The sequence below is a fragment of the Lissotriton vulgaris genome, chromosome 1_1, assembly GCF_964263255.1.
Source record: "Lissotriton vulgaris chromosome 1_1, aLisVul1.2, whole genome shotgun sequence".
In the NCBI taxonomy this organism is placed as follows: domain Eukaryota; kingdom Metazoa; phylum Chordata; class Amphibia; order Caudata; family Salamandridae; genus Lissotriton; species Lissotriton vulgaris.
The window spans coordinates 450,932,994-450,948,688 of record NC_141685.1 but is presented as its reverse complement, the minus strand read 5'-3'; the positions used below and the strand labels follow the sequence as shown (position 1 = coordinate 450,948,688).

Genomic DNA, 15,695 nt, shown 5'->3' with positions numbered 1-15,695 from the left:
TGTGCCAGGGCTGGTGATGACAAATGCTACTAGTGGGCCTGCAGCACTGATTGTGCCACCCAAATGAGTAGCCCTAAAAGGGTGTCTCAGGCCTGCCACCGCAGTGCCTGTGTGCAGTCTGTGAACTGCCATGTCCTTCTGGTCAGTGTCCCCACTGACCAGGCCTAACCCTTCCCTTTCTGTGCACATTGGTCACCCCTATGAAAGGCCCAAGGTACCCCCTTGGGCAGGGTGCAGTGTATGTGAAAGGTAGAGCATGTACTTGTGCAGGTGACATGCTCTGGTAGTGAATTACAGCCATTTTCGTTTTTCACTGCTGCAAGGCTATCTTGCTCCATAGGCTATCATGGGGGATGCTGGCTACAGTGGCTACCAGCATATCTTCCCATAGGAGTAAGATAGGACATAAATGTCTGATATCCCTGAACACAGAATTTAATAACACATCTTTTGGGAAAGGTGGTTTTTAACTCCTGTGTTTGAGAATAGCACTTTTACAAAGTTGCTGTTCTCTTGTCTGACCTTTCTGTGTGCCTTGGCCTGTTTGTGGATTGACTGTCTGGTTTGAGAGTGACAGGGGCTGGTAATTCCCCAGGAGGCTGGCTGAGTCAGCCCTAGGCTGAATGACTGCATTTGCAACTTGAGTGGTGGGAGGAGATATCACCTAGGCCTGAATAGGGCTGTGCCTGCCTTCCACAATGCTCTCTCCACCTCCTGCTGGGCGGCTGACGACCCTGCCCCTCACTCTGAAAGGAAAGGAGAAGCCAGGAAAACAAAGTGCTCCAGGAACACCCAGAACTGGTTCAGACCGGGCTCAGCGCCCTCTTGCACAAAGGGAACAAAGACTTTTAGGGGTATAAGTACAGGACCCCTGACAACAGAAAATTAGATCATCCTGGAATCAAGAAGGAACCTCTGCCAAGGAGAAAGCTTAAACTGAAGAAGGAAGACTGTTCTGCTGTTGCTCTGCTGGACTGACCTGCTGTTGCTTTGCTGCCACAGAGAGGGGAAGGACTTTGCTGTTGTGCTGTGTCCCCTATCTTGAAGGAATCGCCAAGGGCCTGAGAAGACCTGTTTTTGAAGTCCCAGGAACAAAAGGACTTCACCCCCAGCTTCCCTGAACTCTGCTGAGAGAGTTGTCCTTCCTAGAGTGCTTGGGCCAGTTGTGGTGCCTCTGGAAATTGTACCTGTGCTGGGAAGCTGGAAACTAAGATTGAGAGACCTTTGCAACTGAAAAGTTATCGCATTGCTCGCTGCGGAGCACATCTCCGACAGTGCGAGGAAATTCTCGCCGCTACGGAGGTCGATATCCTCACAGCGCCTGTTGCTGCTGCCTAAGACGACGCATCCTTAGATTGTGGGAAGATCACCATTGTGCGAGCTTCGTCGCAGAGCCTGTCATCGCTGAGGGAGATCGCCGGACCACATCACGTCGCTGCGAACATAGTCGCAGAGCCATCGCATCAAGGAGCTGCGAGAGAGAGATCGCCGCTGGATCACGATAGTCGCCCCGGAGATGGTTGCAGCCCCTACGAGATTGACGCATCGTGCCTCTGCGAGAACCAACTTCCTACGGAACCTACGCACCGGAATCCATAAAAGTGGCCTTCCTCCCCATACAGACCGGATTCGTCGCAACATGCCCGCTGCTGCAGCGGGGTTGTCGCATTGCCTCCCCAAGGTCTCAGGAGCAACGCATCGCTTGTTTTCCACCGCACCAGCTTCTGCTTTTGGAACTTTGTGGCATCTAAAAGGTACTGTTGGCTAAACGTGACGCAACTGTGAACTTTTCACGCAACTGTGCATTATTTTATCGCAACCTTAAGAACTCTTTTGAAACCATATTCTTGAACTGTGTATGTTGGATTTTTGTCGTTTTGGTCTTGTGTAGTTTAGATTAAATACCTTTATTTTTCTAAACGGTTGTGGAGTCAGTTTGTGGTATTTTCACTGCGTTACTGTGAGTGTTGGTACAAATACTTTACACATTGCCTTCCGATTAGCCTTGGCTGCTTGTGCCAAGCTACCTAGAGGGTGAGCAGGGGTTATCTCAGAGGGTTTCCTCCTTACCCTGACTAGAAGCAAGGGTCCCTATTTGGATAGTGGCACCTACCTCTGCCAACTAGAGACCCCCAGTTCTAACACTTGCGAAGATGGGGAGCGATGTTATCTGTCTGAGCTGGAGCGGAAGGAGAAGGAGCAGCCTCCCGATCTGGTCTTTCTGGTGCGAAGGACCACGGCGTAGGAGAGCTGGGCTGATCGTAGGGTCCTTTGGGGTGAGGGGAATTTGAGTTGGTTGTTCAGGTATGCTGGTTCGGTGTCGTGGAGGGCCTTGTGAGCGTGGGTTAACATCTTGAAGGTGAATCTAGCTTTGATGGGGAGCCAGTGGAGTGTGCGCAGGTGCTGGGAGATGTGGCAGTGGCTTGGCAGGTTGAGGACCAGTCTTGCGGTGGCGTTTTGGATGTTCTGTAGCTTGCAGTGAGGTTTTGTTAATTCCTGCATAGAGTGCGTTGCTGTAGTCGAGCCTGCTGGTGACCAGGGAGTGAGTGGCGGTCTTTCTGTGTTCGAGGGGGATCCATTTGGAGGTCTTACGTAGGAGGTGGATGGTGTGGAAGCAGGAGGACGAGACAGAGTTAATCTGGCGGTCAATTTTGAACTCTTTGTCCAGGATGATTCCCAGGTTGCGTGCATGGTCCGTGGGGGTGGGTGGGCTTCCGAGGGCGGGGGCCACCAGGTGTCGTTCCAGGCGTCTGGGTTTGGCCCATGATGAGTACTTCAGTTTTGTTTGTGTTTAGTTGTAGGCAGCTGTTTTTCCAAATATAGTGAAAGTAAGCATCCACCTACCTTTCCAGTCAACGCTAGTTTGTTCACAAGGGTGCCTTGAGGTCCCTAAAGATCCATATCATCTGCAGACTATCCCAGAGTTCCATATTGTCTCATTATCTTTAACCTCTACAGGAGCCAACCATAGATAACAGCATCAGGATTCACCAATATGCTGATGATAGACAATTCTACTTGGAAGTCTACTTTGTTTCCAACTTCCAACAGACTCAAACACTGCCTGCACATCATCCAGACCTGGATGCCCAGCACCTACTTGAAGCTCATCTCAACCAAGACCGAATTCCTAATTTTTGCTAAGAACAAACAAGAAATCAGACATGACCCTCGATGGCTCTGAACCACAACTTTCACTAAATGCCAAGACACTTGCATTCACCCGGGACACCAACCTTGCCTACAGGAAATTTACTGCCAAAAACTAAAATGACCTAGTACCAGGAAGAGATACAAGGGAGAGTGAAAGAGAAATAAAGAATAAAGAATAGAGGAAAGAAGAAAGAGAGAAAAGAAAGAGGAATTGGAAGAGGGAAAAAAAAAGAGAAAGAGAGACTGAAGGAAAGAAAAAAGAAATTAGGGGGAGTCAAAAGGGGAAGATGAAGATTGACAAAAGAAGGCAAGAGCAAGGCGATATGAAGAACAGGAGGGTAAAGAATGGAGTTAGACATCAGGGAGGGATATAGATAGATGATGATAAAGTTAGAAAGAGAGAGAATGAGAATGTGATTATGAGATCAATGAGCCTAAAGAAGTCCCAGAGAAACTCTGGTATCTATGATGAAAGCAGGACTCAATTCACCAGAAAATGCTTGGCAAGTTTAAACAATAGCAATATTTTAAAACTAAAGAACACAACACAATAAAATTCCGAAACATATTTAGACACACAAAGAAATAGTTACAGGCAAAAAAAACATGAATATATATAAAATCAGATATGGGGACCCTGGGAGATTAATTTTTAAAGTTTTAAAGCAGAAATAGCCTAAAGATGTGATTTCTATTGAAGAACAGCAGTTGGTGATTGAACAACAACAAGGTGCCATTTCAAGTCGACTGTGATGGAGATGGAGCCTGGCACACCAAGTGAGTAATTACTGTGAAAATTAACCTAATCTTTTTTATGGAAGCCAAAATCTTCCAACGGTGGGAAGCGAGGGTCCTGGGAGATGAATTTTTAAAGTTTTAAAGCAGAAATAGCCTAAAGATGTGATTTCTATTGAAGAACAGCAGTTGGTGATTGAACAACAACAAGGTGCCATTTCAAGTCGACTGTGATGGAGATGGAGCCTGGCACACCAAGTGAGTAATTACTGTGAAAATGAACCTAATCTTTTTTATGGAAGCCAAAATCTTCCAACAGTGGGAAGCGAGGGTCCGTCAAAGTCAGAGATGTTGTTGTTGAGCTCCCAATAAAATTGTTAATTTTGGCTCCAAAAGCACAGAGCACAACACAACTGAATGTTATAGTTGCAGAGGTCCCTTTGCTTCTGGTACAGATTTACCATCTTGCCTTGGTCCAATGATTTACCTTCAAACTTAGTCACTTTCTCAGTTCTCAAAATCCTACAGTGGGGCAAGTCTGGAAGCTATCGCCATGTAGGACTTCACAACCCGTTTTCTGCATGGCAAACGTTTTAGAACTGGACAAGCCTGTTATTTTCAGCCTTTGGCACAACCTCCTAAGGAAGCCTCCGCCCCTTGTCTCTGTCCTCTTAAGGTCAAACAGTTTCTAAATCCAATTTTTCTCCAACTGATGGAATGCCTTCTCGCAATTCCTGGAGCCCTCAGGTCATGCTTCATGGCGCTAGGTTTCTCTCTAACCAGAGCTCCTGCAGGGACCAGTCTTCTGTGGTCAACTGGGCCTTGTAGGAGTCAGGAACCCTTTTGCTTTTTCTTAAGTAGAGCAAGCAAATGGGAGGCCAAACCCTTGACCCTTGGACAGCAGTAACAGTCCCTGTGTGACAGCAGGAGTGAAGAGTCATTGAGTCTCCTTCTTCCTGCAGGAATCAGGATTCTTCTTTCTTCCAGCAGGTCATTCTTCTACAGTTGTAGTATTCCCAAGTCCCGGAATGTTATAAGGTGGTGGTGGTTTGGAGGTACTAGGCTCACGCTATGCACTAGCCAGTGATCAAAGACTTTTTCTTCACAGATCCTATTTTCTTTACGACCACCTCCTCTTACAGCACTTCTTTGCTTTATTGTAAAAATTCCCAAGAAATCCAAGATGGCTGAACCTTTCATCCCTATAAAGAGCTCTAGGCTGACACTAGCCACCCCCTATTTAGATGATTTCTCCTCCTTTCTGTCTAAGTGAGAACTGGTTCTCCCTTCTACTGCACTTGGGAGATAATTAATCTAAAAGGGCACTAGGAATGGAATGGAAGGAAGCAGATCCCATCAGTGTCCTTAAATAAGTTAAAAGAAACATTAAGGTTGCCCTTTGCTTTGCCAGGTGCCTGGTAACTCTTACAGATGGCTAATCCCTGCTAAGCGGCCAGTTGGTGACAACACCCCAGCTTTCCTGAGTCGAGAGGCCACAGGCAGGCAGAGCCATCAACTCCAGTTAGGACTATTCATTGGCCTCTGGTGGAATGAGGAGTGGCAAAACTTGTGTTAAGCCAGTTCTGACTCAGGTAGACCAAAGAACAATTTTATAAAGTTACATTTGAGCTACAGCTATCACAAATTCTGATTTCTCATTAAAATCACATTTGTAAAAGTTGAAAATAACTTAGTAAATCCTGTGGTTGGATGTGGACTGAAACTTCTTGATTTATTCTTATAGTATTCAGCAAAGCAAGTGCAACACATGGTTAGATGGCCCTATGTGGGAAAATCACTCATAGCAGGCGCACTCTCTTCTGGAATTATTCATGATGGGACGGGTGGTGGGGCCTGGTGAACTTCCCTATCTGATTAGCAAAATGGCAGAAATATGGCACATCGTAGTTGTTAGACCTCGCATCCTTGGCATGCTTTGACCTGGCTATTTGACTTCTGACCTCCTGTTTTGCTGAATTCATTTTGCTGCATTAGGACTCTACCACTGCTAACCAGTGCTAAAGTGCAAGTGCTCTGTACTTAAAACATGGAAACATCGACTTATCCACAATTGGCATATTTAATTTACTTACAAGTCCCTAGTAAAGTGCCCTACTTGTGCCCAGGGCCTGTAAATCAAATGCTGCTAGCGGGCCTGCAGCACTTATTGTGCCAACCATTTGAGAAGCCCTTTAAACAGGTTTCAGGCTGGCCACTTCAGAGCCTGTGTGTGCAGTTTTAAACTGCCATGTTGACCTGACAAGTTAACCCTCTTGCCAAGCCCAATCCTTCCTTTTTAATAAATAAAAGGCACCCCTAAGGTAGGCCCTGGACAGCCCCAAGAGCAGGGTGCAGTGTATTAAAAAAGTTGGACATGTACTTTTTAGTTTTACATGTCCTGGGAGTGAAAAAGTAGTACCGTATTGTCCGGCGTATAAGACTATTTTTTAACTCATGAAATTTTTCTCGTAAGATGGGGGTCGTCTTATACGCCGGGTGTTGTCTCCTGTAACTTAACGTTTGCTTTTGTAATTTGTTCACTTGTATTGTTCTCCTCATGTATCAGTTCTGTTCCTATTGTGAAGCTCTCTGATACTTTCGGGTAAAGTCCACGCTATATAAAAAAGCATAAAATAAATACCGGTAAATAAATACCTAAATAAATATGCTGGTATACGGTGTGCTGTAACTTCAGGGACAGGCGCCGTAATGAATAGCGCACATCCGCCGCTGCCAGGTTCGCGCGGGCGCATTCTGATAACAGGCCGTGCCGCACTGATGAATGCCTCTCTGATTAAAGGCTTTAAAAAGCTTTTAATAAAAGTTTCCACCTCTGCTGGGTACATTTATCGGCTACTGGGCGGGGATATAAATGAGCCTGCGCAGCTAGGCGCGGGAGATGCAGCACAGATAGTGGCCCATCGACCACCCTCTTTTCCATTGTCAATATCCTCACTAGGGCGTTTGTCTCAGTCTGGGACATTATTACGGATGGAGAAACAAAGTGTACGGGTTTTAATGGTAGGTATCACTTCTGTTCCTATTGTGAAGCGCTCTGACACCTTCGGGTAAAGTCCGCGCTATATAAAAATGCATAAATAAATACAGGTAAATAAATACCTAAATAAATATGTTGGTATACGGTGTGCTATAACTTCAGGGACAGGCGCCCTCAAGCTGAGCCACCGTGCGCTGCCCCCTCTCCCGGCTCTCATGCGTACTACCGCTCGGATCGTCTTGGAGACCGGGAGGGCTGGGCAGACAGGGAGGGAGAGCTGACCCATCCAATCCAAGCAGACTTTGTATGCAGTGTGCACAGGAAATACCAGTACATCGCCTGCTGTGATTGGCTGGTTGTTGTAAACAGGGAAGGCAGTCAACCTGGTGAGCAGATACATGTGGTGGTGAATACAGTACAGTACAGAACCAGTATCTGTACTGGTTCATACAGTACAGCACCAGTACGTACAGTACAGTATACAAATGGCTAACAGTCAAGAACCCATCATGGCTCCACCAGCAAGAAGAAAGAAATATGAAGCCAATTTCAAACTTAAAGATGTAAACTTTGCCATGGAACATAATAACTGTGCTGCTGCAAGACAATACGGAGTAACAGGAAAGATGGTTTGGGACTGGAAAGCAAACGAAAAAGCATTAAAGAGTATGCCAAGGGGTAAGTGTGCATTAAGAAGAGGCACCCCACATTGGCCAGAACTCGAAAAACATGTAGCAGACATGGTGAATGAGCATCACCGAAGCGGTTATGTAGCAACACGAAAAAAATACGTTTGTTTGCACTTCAGTGGGCCAAATCTAACCCAGATCACAGCAACAGATGTAAGGCCACTGTATCCTGGTGTACTAGATTCTTGGAAAGGCATAATCTGGAACTGGGCCAAAAGACAAAAATTGCACAAAAATTACCCGCAGATCTTGATGCCAAAGTACATAGTTTCCATCGGTATGTAATACAACAGAGCAATAAACATGGCTATTCGTTAAGTAGTATCGGAAAATGGATGAAACTCCAATGAATTTTGAGATGGTTGGAAATAAAACTGTCCATCCAAAAGGTGAAAAAACTATTTTAATGAAAACAGGACATGAGAAGTCCAGTTTTACACTGGTACTAGCATGCATAGCTGATGGCGCCAAACTGAGACCAATGACTATTTTTAAACGAAAAACAATGCCGAAACTCAAGTTTCCTGTTGGTTGTTTTGTACATGTGAATGGAAAAGGCTGGATGGATGAAGAAGGCGTAAAGCTATGGCTTGATAATGTATGGAGCAGGCGACCAGGTGGACTTATTCAAAAACGTAGTCTACTGGTGTGGGATATGTTCAGGGCTCATTTAACTCCTAGCACCAAGCAAAGGCTGGCAAGAATAAACACAGATGCGCCAGTTATTCCTGCAGGATTGACATTGTTGGTACAGCCACTGGATGTGTGCCTAAACAAGCTTTAAAGATCGCATTCGAGAACAGTGGAATGAGTGGATGGTTAGCGGCGAAAAGTCATTCACAAAAGGAGGAAACATGCGTGCTCCACAGTTGGATGTTTTGTGCAAGTTTGTCATAAAAGCCTGGTCTTTCAAAAAGTGTGGCATATCAAATTCATTAGATGGTATGGAGGACGACTACTTGTGGCAAGATAAAGAGGAAACCGAAGCCGAGACCACACCATCTTATACGGAATTAGATCCATACGATGACTGCTTTACAAATGTATCACAAGATCTCTGATTTGCTTATGATATCAGATGACGAACAGGAGGATTTTGAAGGCTTTTAAAAAGAAACTGTCACGCCAGCAAATCCTGTAAAATAGCTTGGAGTTAAGATGGGCGTTGCTGACTCGCCAGGTACTTGCCCGGCACTTGCTCTCTCTCTATTGTTTATCTTCCTCCTATCATCATCAGTTCCAGTTTGGTTGACAGCTTAGAAAACAAACAGCATGGCAGCTCCCATGGGTTTATTGTTGTATCCTTCCTTTCAGCTTTAAAGTGAATTAGGAAAAGTTTAATCCACTTGCACGGTTTTATGTTTACATGTTTGATGACAAACAGCCTTTTGTTTACAAGTGACAGTTTCCCTACTAAGTACCTGCATGTCATAAGCATTTGAATTAAAATTACCATATTAAAATTAAATCTGATGTTTTTTAATTTTTATTTGGTGTGCATTGGAAGAGGGGTAGTCTTATACGGAGAGTATAGCCCAAACCCTATATTTTGACAAGAAAAGTAGGGGGGTCGTCTTATACGCCCAGTCGTCTTATACTCCGGACAATACAGTAAATCTGTTTTTCACAACTACAAGACCTATCTGTCCCATAGGTTAATATTGTGGTTACCTTATTACATTTTTTTAATTGTAATTTCCAATTGGGAAAAGATTGACTTTTCAAGTTTAGTGTCTCTGTACTCACAATTTAAAATCACAACTTATTGTAAAGTTGTATTTTAAGTTGTAAGTCTGAAAATGAAACTTTTCAAAAGTTGATATTACCACACACAAAGGAAGCTTAGGTGTGACTGATGGGCCATCAACATCCTGGTGGGCCATACTGGGCAGGATGGGATGGAGGCGTTGATCCCTATACCGGAGGCTGTCCCTGTCTACACATAAAGGGTTGCATACCCCCCTGTAGTGAGCCTGAATCCAGAGCAGAAAGGGCACGGACTCTGTGCACTTCAAAAACCTCTCTTAGAAGTCTCCCACACTTTTAAAGCCCAACTGGGTAAAAGTACTGGACCTCTTACACCACCAACTCAGTACACTTCTGGTCCAGAGGACATTCTGCCAGGAAGAAGGACTGCTGTGCTGCGGAAAGGACTGTCACTCGGTTGGACGCCTGCTCTACTGTGCCTGCCCTGCTGCCCTCCTTGCCTGGGAGAGATAAGGTCTTGACCTGCATCTCTACATCCAAAAAACAAAGTTACTCCAAGGGTTGCTAGCTTACCTTCTGTTCTAAAGTTTCAGGGACATTTAAGACTTCCAACAACCCTGCTACAGCACCTGGACTCTGCCAACTGTGAGTCTTACCCCGCCAAGTGGTGCAAATCCAGTCCTGGGTCCTTGGAAGTGGGTTTTTCTGTGGTGTACCTGCAAAATCCACACATCGCCGTCGTTGCACTGGTCGGAATCGACGCATCTCCAGCCCTGAAGCATCACCAGATTCAAGGGCATCAAATCGCAGGATGCGCAGTTCAACGACAAAGCATCACCTACATCCAGGACTGCTCGACAGCAACGCACCTCCAAGTGCGCTGCTCGACAACGACGCATCGCCTACGAATTCTAAGGATCGGAACCGATGCACCACCACACTGCTCTTTGAATCTCGCCCTAGATGTCGACGTATCCTCCAACCAAGGTACTTTTTCAGTGAGACAAGGTTGGTCCCTGTATCCAACCCTGGCTCTATTGCAGTTCGCCTGAACTTTTGAATTTTACCCGGTCAAGCGCGATCAGTTAGCCCCAGTTGGCTCCTTATGCTTTTAAGCACTATAATTGTAGATATTCTTTAAAAATTCATAACTTCGGTTTCATTAGAATTTTTGTCTTTTTAGTCTTGTTTTGTTTAATAAATAAAGCTCCATTTTATTAACCTGGTCTGAAATATTTTTGGGTGATGTTTTCACGGTTTTAAGCGTAACGCAAATACTTTACACATTGCCTCTCAAGTTAAGCCTGGCTATTCTGTGCCAAGCTACCAGAGGGTGAGCACAGGTTAATTTAGGGTGTGTTTCTGACTTACCCTGACTAGGATTGTGGTCCCTACTTGGACAGGGTGCATACCTCTGCCAACTAGCGACCCAATTTCTAACATTGCTGATCAGCAGTGAGGATTGGACTTTAGTTTGTGCAGTGCCTTACAGTATTTTGGTATACACTACTATTCCTCCATACCTAAGACCAATTTGAATCAATTCTTCTTGACTGACATGATTTTTCCTACCCTTCCTGATTGCCATTTTTTATTTTTCTATTTTCCCTGAGTTATATTGCGGCCCAGGTCAAGAATTTCTGCAAAAGGTTTGAGCTTTCTACTACTAAAGGCTTTAACAGGAAGGTGGAACTGCAAAAGGCGCTTATGGCCGGGATAGAAGCCTGTGATGCAGCACCTGTAATCCCAGAGGATGATGATGGGGAACTGGATGGTGATGATGAGCAGGACAATGATTCACTGGAGAATCAGGGACAGGGGGTAAATATTCTGCCAGGAGTAGTGGTTCCCCCCAGGGCAGTGAGCAGTGTGTCATTTAGAGGCCTTTTCATAGAGGAGCTGTAGGACAGGAGAGAGGAGAGAAAGCTTAATTTGGAGCTAGCCAGGTTAAAACTGGAGAAAGAGAAGGCTGAGAGAGCCTTAGAGGAGAAAAGGGTGCCATTGGAGGAGGAGGGCCCAATTTCTAAAAGTAGTGAGTAAAATAATGAAGAGATCGCCCTTTGTGGTGAACATACCCCTGTGATCATTGCAGCCATTCACAACATGCTAAAAGACAGCGGCGTCACTAGGGGGGTGCGGGGGGTGCGGACCGCACCGGGTGTCACCCCATCTGGGGTGACACCAATCTGGTTAGTTACGCTGGCTGGCTCCGTGGCTCGCTCTGCGGTGCAGCCTGAGCCTTCCTACCTATTCTAAAACCGGGGCCGGGGCCCTCTGCCTAGACTGTTACATGAACGAGGAGAGCTCAGTCAGTTCTGAGAGTGTGTGACATGAGTGCATTGCAAGCCGCAAGCGCACGCCACCAAGGTAAACTAGAGGGGAAACTAGATATCCGAAGCGCCCATATATCACACGAGGCAGGGCCATAGAATCAGCGCTTGGGTGCCACAACGGGTGTTTAGGCGCTGCGAGGCCACAACAGGTTGTCTGGGCGCTGAGTACGAGGAAGGCTTGGAAGCAGGGGGTGCTTCGCTTGCACAGATGGACATGTTTAAAAGAACGAGAATATTCCTATTTATTTGATTTATGCATTTTTATACAGCGCAAACATTTCCTTAACGTGCTAGAGCGCTTTAAAATAAACATAGGTAATTCCATAAGGCCCACACTTTGGTTAGATAAGGTATTTACAGTAAAACATAAGTCGTAACATAAGGGCCCCAATTTACACAATATGCAATCATTACATAAGGTGGTAATGTTTCAAATTTGCAAACCAGCAGATCATGTTAGGCCTAGAATTACAACTGTTTGAGGATGTAGGCAGTGTGAGTTGCGGCAGTGAAATGACTTATACAGTGGTGGTGGAGCAGTGAATACCAGGGCAATTGTCAGAGGCTAAACCATAGCGGCGAGATTACAAGTTCCCACTGGAGAGTTTAGCTAAGTTGTCACTAACTATGGGGCATATTAACAAGGCCAGGCGATAATTATCGCTCAGCGCACTTAGCGCTAGGATAATTATCGCCGGCCAACTCTGCATTTTATCGCGGAGATAGCGTGCTATCGGCAACGCTTATCTCCAAAGTGATGGTGCAGGCAGAGGGTGAGATGGTGCAGGCGGTGGGAGATGGTGCAGGCAGAGGGGAGATGGTGCAGGCAGAGAGAGAGATGGTGCAGGCAGAGAGAGAGATGGTGCAGGCAGAGAGAGAGATGGTGCAGGCGTGGGTGAGATGGTGCAGCGGAGGGGAGATGGTGCAGACAGAGGGAGAGATGGTGCAGGCGGAGGGGAGATGGTGCAGGCAGAGGGGGAGATGGTGCAGGCAGAGGGGGAGATGGTGCAGGCAGAGAGGGAGATGGTGCAGGCAGAGAGGGAGATAGTGTGGAAAAAGGGAGAGATGGTGCAGGCAGAGGGGAGATGGTGCAGGCAGAGGGTGAGATGGTGCAGGCAGAGGCAGAGATGGTGCAGGCAGAGGGGAGATAGTGCGGACAAAGGGAGAGATGGTGCAGGCAGAGGGAGAGATGGGGCAGGCAGAGGGAGAAATGGTGCAGGTGGAGGGGAGATGGTGCAGGCAGAGGGAGAGATGGTGCAGGCGGAGGGGAGATGGTGCAGGCGGAGGGAGAGATGGTGCAGGGAGAGGGAGAGATGATGTAGGCTGAGGGAAAGATGGTGCAGGGAGGGGGTGAAAAGCTGCAGGCGGAGGGGAGATGGTGCGGACAGAGGGAGAGTTGGTGCAGGCAGAGGGGACATGGTGCAGGCAGAGGGTGAGATGCTCCATCCGGTAAGTTGTGAGGGGGTGACACCATGAGTTACCCGCACCGGGTGACACCAACCCTAGTGACGCCACTGCTAAAAGATATGTCCTTTACTAGATGATGGTTGTGACCAAATGGGAGACTTGTTTATAAATAATACATTTACATCATTCACACAAGTGCAGGAGCAGCTTGGAGTGGGGCTGGGACAGTTCATGCGGTATGCAAAGTTAGCTCACATAGTTTGCAGGACTTTCCCTAAGAGCCACTCTGAACATGCTGTACTGCAGGGGATGCTAAACTCAGCTAGGTGTAGAAAATGAATAATACACTTACACACGACACTAGTGACTGACGGGTGGAAAAGACTGATAAGGCAGTGGGAGTGCACATTTCCCAGATAAGTTGATGGAAGGAGACAGGAAAAAAGCTCATGAACAAGTTAATAGTAAATCCTCCAATGCTAGGTTTAAATTGATATCGTTTCATTTGCTGCACATGACATTCCTGATACTGAGGAAACATGCTATGTTCTATCCTGAAAGGCCCGCTGCATGTGGTAGGTGTGGATAAAATTCAGTTGACTTTTAGCAAAAAACATGGGTCTTCCCGTGAATTGTGGGTTTCTGGGGTATGGTGTTAGGCTCCTAGGCACCAGTGGTGACTAAATGGAAGAAACATTTATTGGAATATGTCTTAGCTACTACGCTGCACATGAAAGTGACTTCGAACTGATGACAAGATTACAGAACGTCTGGCTGACAGGGGAGAGGTATAGGATTAGGGACCCTCCAAACAACAGTCCACCTTGAAAGTGAATACGTGGGGGCTGTAAGACCATACCTAATGTATGCGGCTGATGTCTGGGTTGAACAGGTGTGGTTCAGAAGGGGAGACAGCCTGCCTGAAACTGCGGTAATGTATGATTAATTTCTCCTGAGGTGCCGTTTTGGTAGCTGAATGTAGTGATAACTGTTGATTGTGTTTTAAATTCTCAATAAGAAGAATTACAATAAATAAAGAATGAATTAATTATTTTTCTCGCATTTATCCAGGCAAAGACGCTAACTGGTTTTTATCACACTCTAGCCTTTCAATGTAAAATCTAACTGAACGTTCTAGCTGAACGTACAAAGTAATACAGTTTTTAAGCCTTCAGTAACTTTGAGAGCACCTATATCAAATATATAGTCGGGCACTTTTTTTTTTAATCCTATTTGTATGTTATACCTGCACAAGGATGTCGATTGCGAATGGGAGACTTATATATATTGCCTTCGACGTGCAGGTTGTTCCCTACCGGTGCACGACAATGAGTATTTAGTATTCCCTGGCAACATGTGGGGGGCTGCTTTTCACGAACCTCCAAAAAATGTTTCATCTTAATCGTGCCTCTATGTTGTGCTACTGAGCTAAACCCCGAACACTTAACTGGAGGAGCTGCTCACCTGACAAGGAACAGGTTGACAAGCTTTAGCTTGAAACACTTTTTTGATGTGTCAAAGAAAATTGTGCCTAAACCAAAAAAAAAAAACATTTGTTCTGCTCCAGTCAATGTATTTTCTTAGAATGTTGGGACTTGTAGTCCAATTTTATGATAAACCAGGTTACAAGTAGCAAGGCTAAATTAGCACCTGACAATGAACAACTTGAGGTCTCCGCTTGACTTCTCCAGTTGTACCACGTCCAGTGCAAGTAGTTGTTTGAGTCATTACTTGTAGTTATGTTTTCATTATCCGCTTCTAATGTAACAGCAAGGAAAATGTGAGCCATAAATAAAAATTCAATTAGATACAAAATTGCATATTCCCGAATGCAAGCAAACAGAATTACTGGTTCCAATGAAGTGTAGCGCTTGACTCATGAAAACATCACACCACTGGCACAACCGAAACATATGCACACAGAAAACGTGGCACCTATAAAAGAGCGAAAGCAGTGAATTTTGCCCTTATCAGTCCTGCAGCAAATTCTATCTTAGGTGGCAAGCTCACCTATCGCATAAATGCCTCACCCGAGTAAGAGTTTAGAGAGACCGTCCAACGAACGCTCAGACCCGTGAGCACTGCCAGCGCCAACCAGCTCCAGTTGTCCATTCTGCTTACAGCTAAAGTCGCTGGCCGCTAATTAGAAAGACTATCAGTAAATCTACATATAAATCCGTTGTCTGTTATCTCTCTTTTGACAAACATGTGTTTATAATGTGAATACTTCCGGGTCACGTGGCATTGGCTGAATACAATTTTGGTAATGTGTAAAGCGACCTAGGATTGGAGTACTGTCAGCACCTCAACCAATCCTAGTGCGTATTGGCCATGGAGCTCGCACGTGCCACTCAGCATAAACACTGCCCATCTAAGTGTTCTACGATAGTGGCTGGGTGCAACGATGTTTGGAATCGTTTGCATATTGCATTTTTCCGGTGGATGACGTAAGGTGAAGCACTCACTGACGAAGCAGTAATATTTGAGCCGGAGGTGAATAGCTAGCATAAGTAGGCTGTACTGGTACGGAGGCGTTAGCAGCGTGGCAATGCAGCGGATGTTTTTTCAGGGGCGGTTCGAGTTCTGTGGCGGCCCTCAAACATTTTTCAACAGGTGAAAGTTCGCGGCTGAGAATTGAGTCTAGAGCGCGCATACAAAATCTTACTGTTTGGC

General features: G+C 45.8%; 1 protein-coding gene across 1 annotated transcript in view; it reads right to left on the bottom strand.

The window, feature by feature from the left end:
• Positions 1 to 15,161, bottom strand: part of ALG6 (ALG6 alpha-1,3-glucosyltransferase) — a 336,619-nt gene extending 321,458 nt beyond the window's left edge. The window contains exon 1 of the mRNA XM_086953531.1: positions 15,053 to 15,161. Coding sequence (XP_086809657.1) covers positions 15,053 to 15,134 — 82 coding nt within the window. The 5' untranslated portion in view covers positions 15,135 to 15,161. The remainder of the gene's footprint in view (positions 1 to 15,052) is intronic.
• Between the last annotated feature and the right edge of the window lie 534 nt (positions 15,162 to 15,695).